The sequence below is a fragment of the Berghia stephanieae genome, chromosome 1, assembly GCF_034508935.2.
Source record: "Berghia stephanieae isolate SIO BIC M18660-M18661 chromosome 1, UCSD_Bste_1.3, whole genome shotgun sequence".
Taxonomy (NCBI): domain Eukaryota; kingdom Metazoa; phylum Mollusca; class Gastropoda; order Nudibranchia; family Aeolidiidae; genus Berghia; species Berghia stephanieae.
In genome coordinates this window covers 65,621,485-65,628,654 of record NC_088360.1, presented here as the reverse complement: position 1 = coordinate 65,628,654, position 7,170 = coordinate 65,621,485, and the positions used below count along the sequence as shown (strand labels likewise).

General features: G+C 39.6%; 2 protein-coding genes across 2 annotated transcripts; both read left to right on the top strand.

Moving 5' to 3' along the window:
* Nucleotides 1-760: 760 nt before the first annotated feature.
* Nucleotides 761-1,891, top strand: LOC144977407 (uncharacterized). The gene is made up of 2 exons (XM_078922628.1): nt 761-868; nt 1,370-1,891. Exons 1-2 carry the CDS (start codon nt 761-763, stop codon nt 1,889-1,891), a joined length of 630 nt encoding a protein of 209 aa, XP_078778754.1.
* Nucleotides 1,892-2,458: 567 nt separating this feature from the next.
* LOC144977351 (uncharacterized) lies at nt 2,459-3,493 on the top strand. Its single transcript, XM_078922500.1, has one exon. The coding sequence runs from the start codon at nt 2,459-2,461 to the stop codon at nt 3,491-3,493; it is 1,035 nt and encodes a 344-aa protein (XP_078778626.1).
* Nucleotides 3,494-7,170: the final 3,677 nt, after the last annotated feature.

Here is a 7,170-nt window from a genome sequence, read left to right as displayed (position 1 = left end):
CTATACCTGTTAGTGTTATGTCAGAATTTACAGCATGCAACTTTTCTGAGAATTTGCAAAGTGATGGTGATGTCACTATTGACTTCTTGTTTGGACAAGATTATTATTGGAAGATAGTCAGAGCAGGAATCAGTGTAAGTGGGTCCTCTGGATTGGTCGCTCAAAAGACCATTTTTGACACATGGGTTCTCTCAGGGACTTATGTGAGTTGAAACACTCAGACAAGGGATTCGAACCCCACGCAACTATTATGTTTAACAGATATCCCTCATTCAGACTTTAGAAAAATGTGGGATTTAAGTTACCTCGAATGTTGTCACGAGGCCAAACCAGAAATTAACTCAAAAGTCATGACTGAATTTTCAGAGAGCATTAAGCACAATGGGCAAAGGTACGAAGTGGCCTTGCCCTGGGTCGAAACAAAGAAACAGTCTTTACAGACAAATGAAGAGCAAGCCCGAATAAGGCTTGAAAGGTTAGACAAAAAGTTGTCTAAAGAACAAGTATTAAAAGAGGGGTACAATGAGGTATTCCATAAGATGGAGACAGAGGGCATAATAGAAGAAATAAAAGACGAGGAAGAGGTGACAAATGTCAACGTGAAGTTTTATCTTCCACACCGACCTGTGGTGAAGATGTCTAGTGTGACTACCAAGATACGTACGTTTTCGATGCGTCTGCTTCCGGTCCAAATTCAGTCTCTCTAAATGACTGCATGCATACAGGCCCAAACCTGTTGCCGTTGTTAAATAATGTACTCATGCGTTTCAGGAGGTACAAAATAGCGTTGAGTGCAGACATTGAAAAGGCCTTATTCCAGATCTTGGTGAAACCTGAAGATCGAGATGCCCATCGTATCCTCTGGAAAGTTGGTGACAAAATTCACGTTATGCGCATAGTCCGCGTACCGTTCGGCAATAAGGCCAGTCCATTTTTGCTAAATGCAACGATCCGACATCATTTGTCCAAGTATCCAGAATAAAATACAAAACAAGAACTGTCAAATAACATGTATGTGGATGATTGGTTATCGGGTGGTGACACCACCGAAGAGGTATTGAGTCTGAAATCAGAAGCCATGAAGATCATGTCTGAAGCTGGCATGAATTTGTGTAAATGGTCGTCTAATAGTTCCGACATTGCTGAAAATTGTGAAAGACAATTTAAGGATAAGACAATATAGGTCGAGTCAGTTAAGGTCCTTGGAATGCATTGGAATCCAAGGGAAGATTCATTTACATTTGATAGTGAGGTAGTCGCGTCCGATTTGATAGTGACTAAGAGGTTAGTGCTCAGTTGCATTGCCAGGATCTTTGACCCTCTTGGGTTAATATCTCCATTTATCATTACTGTGAAAATTTTGTTCCAGGATATGTGGAAACTGGGAGTTTCGTGGGATGAAGAGATCTTCGAGGCTATGTGTCATGCATTCCGTTCTTGGCTCAAAGGTGTAACGGAGTTGAAGAAGTTGTCCATTCCAAGGTCTTATGTTGCAGTGTCGTGGGGGGATAAACAAAGAGTTGAATTGCACTGTTTCTGTGACAGTTCCATGCAAGCTTATGGCGCGGTCATATATCTAAGAGTTCTGGAGTCAGATAGTTCAGTGTCCGTGTCCTTGGTACTATCGGAGGCTAGAGTTTGCCCGTTGAAACCCGTTACGTTGCCTAGGCTGGAGTTGTTGGGGGCAGTTGTAGGGTCTAAGCTGCTTCGCTCTGTTATCAACTCACTGTATTTACCTGATAATGTCAAGTATTTCTGCTGGACAGACTCCTTGGTTACGTTGCAATGGATAAGAAGTGACCCAACTAGGTGGAAGCCATTTGTTTGCAATCGGGTGGCTCAGATTCAAGGAAGTCACGGAACCAGTGGCGTGGAACCATTGTCGTGGTAAAGAAAATCCCGCTGATTGTCTTACCAGGGGTTTAACTGCAAAGGAGTTGACGGCCAACCCATTGTGAGTATAGAGGTCCTCCTTGGTTGAAGGAATTTACGGGCGATACGAATGTCTCAGAATGTACACCTTATGAAGAAGCGCTGGTAGAAGAAAAAGGGGCTTCTGAAGTCAATACTTGCATTGTCGGTGTTGAATCAGTGTTAGACTCAAAACGGTGGGGATAATACACTAAGTCTTGCGCTTTATGAACAATGCTACCAAAAGAAAAGTGAGTAAAGATAAGAATCTCTCTGTTGAAGAGTTAGATACCGCCAATACTAAGCTCTTGTTGCACATCCAAGCCGTTCATTTCTCAGACGAAATCAATTGCCTATTGAAGAAGGAAAGGTTGAAAAAAGGCTTGGTGCTGTACAAAATGAATCCGTTTCTAGATGACTCAGGGCTTGTTAAAATGAAGTGTCTTTTGGAGTTTTCTGAGTTAAGATTATTCTGCCGAAATGCCATTTGACTTTGTTGCTTGTCCGCCGAAAACACGTTAGTTTGAAACATGCAGGTGTGTCACAAATGCTGGAATCTCTTCGTAACAGATATTGGATCATAGGTTTGAGGTCTCAAGCTAAAAGGGTTAAACGTTATCGTGTGCGGTGTCAACGCTTTGATTCTGTAGAATGCAGTCAGGCCATGGCTCCACTTCCTGCCGAACGCTTGAAACGATCAGATGTTTTCAGCATTTGTGGTTTGGATTTCGCTGTTCCGCTTTACGCGTCGGATGTAGTTGGAAAGAAGTTCTTTATTTTGCTCTTCACTTGTTGTGTGGTTAGGGCTGTCCATCTCGAACTATGTGAAAGCTTATCCTTGGGGGATTTCATGTTGGCCTATATGAGGTTTGTTGCAAGGCGCGGTCAACCTACAAAGATTTTGTCAGACAACGCAAAGACATTCCAAGCAGCTCAGAGACTTATTGCTGATAGTTCAACCGGTGACACCGTGAAGTGGTCATTTAATGCTCCCAGAGCTCCGTGGAGGTGTGGAATTTGGGAAAGGCTCGTTAGATCTGTAAAACAGTCACTGAAGAAAACTCTTGGGAATAGGGTGTTGAAAAGAAGTGAACTTGAAACGGCACTGGTCGAGGTTGAGTCCGTGATTAGTAGTCGTCCGCTTACGTATGTTTCTGATGACCCGCAGTGTCAAGAGGTGCTTACTCTGTCACATTTTCTGTTTGGTCGGGCTGATGGTCATAAACCCGTTGTCGGTGGTAAGGCACGTTCGCTTTCCAACATTTCATTGCGAGATGGTCATTTACAAATCAGCAGGCAATTAGACACGTTTTGGGAGTTCTGGTATAAGGAATATATCCGTAATCTTCCACTAGTTAAATCTTCACCCAAAAGAGAAAATTCATTGGTCTTAATCAGAGAAGATAACTGTCCTAGGTTGCATTGGCCTATGGCTCGTGTAATTCGCTTGTTGCCCGGGCGCGATGGTTTGGTAAGAACCATAGAAGTGAAAACTGCTAAGGGAATTCTTGGACGACCAATACAAAGAGTACATGTTTATGAATTGGATGATGATAATGAAAGTGATTACGTCTTAGAATAGAGTAATCAGGCTAAATCAGATAAAGATCAATCTGTCAATGAAGGTTTACCAACATTTAGTAATAGGAGACTAGGTGTCACTAAGAGAGGTCGTATTGTAAAACCACCGAATCGTTTAGATCTATAATCCTGTTGCTGCATGATTTTTGGCTTCTCCCGTGAGCGTGTAGTAATGCGTCGCCTACTGTATATGAAAAAGGAATAACATGCTTTGTTTGAAACATTGATGATTTAATGCTATCATTTATGTTGTTTTCATGATATTGACATTATGTATTGTTCGAATTAATGTAACGCAAACCTATTATCAATGTATTTCGTTTTGTAAGTGAACTTGTTTAATCTGAGTTTACTGTACTTGAACTTTTCCACCTTTTTACTTATACTCGTTCAGGGCACATTGAAATTAATGTCCATTGTTTACCTTTTACCCCTCACTTTTGTTTGCCTCTTCACCCTCTTCCATGATTTACCCATAAGAGAAGGGAAGGGATGAGCTAGTTGTTTTTGTTTGGAGGCGCCGTTCATACGGCGTGTGAGTGAGAGGGGTGAAAATGATACTGTCAAAGTTCAAGGTCACGGTTGAAAAAAAAAAGGGGAGGATACCTTTGCTTTGCCTTTTTTTTACCTGTTCTGATATTATTACTCGAGACCTGTGGGGTGGGTACCGATGTTATCATACCACACGTCTAGATTCCCTTTTTTTTACATTGCACTTGAATATTTTTCCTTCTCCTTTTTTTTTATTTGCTGTTGGTGGAGAACTGGTGTTAATCAGTTAGGCTTTGTACTTGAAGTGTCTTTATTTTAAAGATTTTCCTTTTTATTTATCTCGTTCCTATCTTTATTTGTATTAATGTAAACGTCCATTGACTTTGAATGAAAACAATAACATGCTAATGATTGTTATCATGGTGTTATGTTAAATCTTGAATGTGAATCTTGATTTTCACACTTTTTTGTTTTTAAATTCTATTTTTAGATATATTTTTTTATACTTTTCCTTTAACTTTACTTTCATCTGTTTGATTGAAGTTTAATGTAATTAAGTACTTCAAGGTGGGGAGTTAATGTTGAGAAAAAAGTAGTGCCGGAATCCGTGACAGTGCTTGCGGAGAGTGAAAGGGAGAAAGGCGACTGAGTAGTCGAAAGGGACAGAGCTGTCCATCATTCTTTTTGTTCAAAATAAAGTTTTTTTCTTATTCTCATTGGATGTCTCTTGTCGAATTTGTGTAGTTATGGAAATTTCTATCTATCTGTAAATATTCAGAACAGAGAGAGTGTGTCTAAATAGTAACTTTTCCCTACATACAAACTTATTATATATTTTGGCACCGTGATTGGTATTTAGGTCTCTTACATTGAGCAGAAAGTACTTTTCAATAGATTAGAGTCCTGTCCAAAGGATATTTTTTGTTACCATCATCATTTTAATTTTGTAGCAAAGAGGACGTTAGTGAATATTAATCACGCAAAGTGCGGCTACAATCAATTAACATCGCTTTTTCATTTGGTCAAATGAATTCTACTCATGTCAAAAATTAGTGGAACCTTAGACGTTTATGTTCAGAATTAAGAGGGACTGCAATGTGAACTTATCAACGAAACGGTGGTCCTTAAACAAATATAATGAGAGAGTGAGTGAAAATGAGATAAATGAAGAGTGAGATTTAAAAAGAGATTGAGATAGACGTGTGTGTGTGTGTGTGTGTGTGTGAGAGAGAGAGAGAGAGAGAGAGAGAGAGAGAGAGAGAGAGAGAGAGAGAGAGAGAGAGAGAGAGACTTCCCTTTCACACGTTATTTAATTTATTTGGAAAGCCGGGTCTCGTTTTTTAGCGGGAATTACTTTGCTATAGCCAATCATCGTATTTAAAGGATAGCGAGCAATTTCCATAGACATGTTGTAGATCCGTGGGCTTCTTGCTCTACAAGACTACGTCAAAAAACTACACAGTATAAGAATAGTGAGCAAATTCGATTGTCATTTTTACACCCTTTAAATAATTATAAATTGCGGCACTGTCCCTAATGATAGAGTGAAAATAGAAAGGCTTCGTATGGGAACAAAACAGACAATGGACGTTTTGGGTACAAACCCTTCGTCAGTACATCAATACACAAATAGACGTGGAAAACAAAAAAAAATATAATGAAAAATTACTTGTATCGTCTGTACTCAATGGTGGTTGCAGTATGAATGAAATGTTAGCGTAGCGTGTCTAGAGGATAGGGTGCCCCAGGGGGGTGATCTTATTGATAAGCAAAGGTCAGCGTCAGGGAGCAGAACTTTCCAGACTATAATGGAAGATAAAAGACATATTGGTAGTAGTAGTAGTAGTAGTAGTAGTAGTAGTAGTAGTAGTAGTAGTAGTAGTAGTAGTACTAGTAGTAGTAGTAGTAGTAGTAGTAGTAGTAGTAGTAGTAGTAGTAGTAGTAGTAGTAGTAGTAGTAGTAGTAGTAGTAGTAGTAGTTGTAGTAGTAGTAGTAATAGTAGTAGTAGAAAGCTGTAGTGAAACAGTAGGGGGCGGTGGAGTGAGTCAGGTGAAAGGGTCACGGCGGAGGTGGGGGAGGGGGGGGGGGTTGTTGGATGAGCGAAGGTCGAATCTTCGGGAAGGGAATACGAATGATGCGATAGTAAATTGGAATGCACCGATAAATAGATAGATAGATAGATTGAAAGACAGATAGATAGGTAGTCATCAGAAACTTATCCAGGACCTTGTGGCAATAGGTGTGGAAGAGAATGATGTGGCTCTAATCGCTAATCTGTACTGGCAGCAAAAGGCTCAGATAAAAGTGCAGGCAGATACAACAGATGCAATTGAAATCAAGAAAGGATTGCGCCAGGGATATATTATGTCTCCTTGCTTGTTTAATTTATACACAGAGTCTATTTTTCGGCAAGTAGAAACAGCACAAGGGTTGAAGGTTGGTGGCCACAACATAAACAATTTACGTTACGCTGATGATACTGTCCTGTTGGCGGAAAGTAAGGAAGACCTACAGAAGCTACTTTCAAAAGTGAACGAAGAGAGTAAAGAAAATAGTGCTTAGGCCACTGGGACCCCCCCCCCCCCCCCTTTGGGAGTTTATGCCACTATGTTTTTCAAATAATAGAACTTATTGGCCATACAAATTCCACTGTTACCGTAAAAATAAGTGTCATTTAAGAGAGTTATGGCCCTTTGAAAAAAGTGAGTTGTGTCCCCTTGCAAAATAGAGACAACATTTCTTTCAAAGGCTCTGGAGACTACAATATTAATTCAAATATATGCAAATTGGGTATCAAACTGAAGGAAATTGAATATACTATCAAACTATGTGCACAAGCTTTCAATTTGTAAATATTATATAGATTCACAGAAAGTTGAAACAATTTGTCAGTAATCTCATGAAGTGTCATATCTAAACTTATGGGCTATTTCAGTGTTTTACACAAAAATTATTTTAAATATGGCCAAAAACAGCATGTTCATTAAAAATGTAGCACTGAAGAAAGCTATGGCCCAAGCCTCAACAACAACCTTCATATTTCTCCGTCACAGGAAAAACTAAAAGTGTACGCAACCCTTAAATTTTTCTCCACTTTGTGGGATGCCAAATTCATCATAATTTTCATTCTTTTTAAACATGGTATTGATGTCCAGTTGTCACATTTAAAAGTAAGTTGAAGGTGTG

What these genes read in the sequence shown, in the direction of transcription:
- LOC144977407 (XM_078922628.1), top strand. Translation starts at nt 761, where the DNA reads ATGCGTTTCAGGAGGTACAAAATAGCGTTGAGTGCAGACATTGAAAAG. An exon ending in CCCATCGTATCCTCTGGAAA is followed by an intron (nt 869 to 1,369) that starts GTTGGTGACAAA and finishes ATTTTGTTCCAG; the next exon opens with GATATGTGGAAACTGGGAGT.
- LOC144977351 (XM_078922500.1), top strand. Translation starts at nt 2,459, where the DNA reads ATGCTGGAATCTCTTCGTAACAGATATTGGATCATAGGTTTGAGGTCT.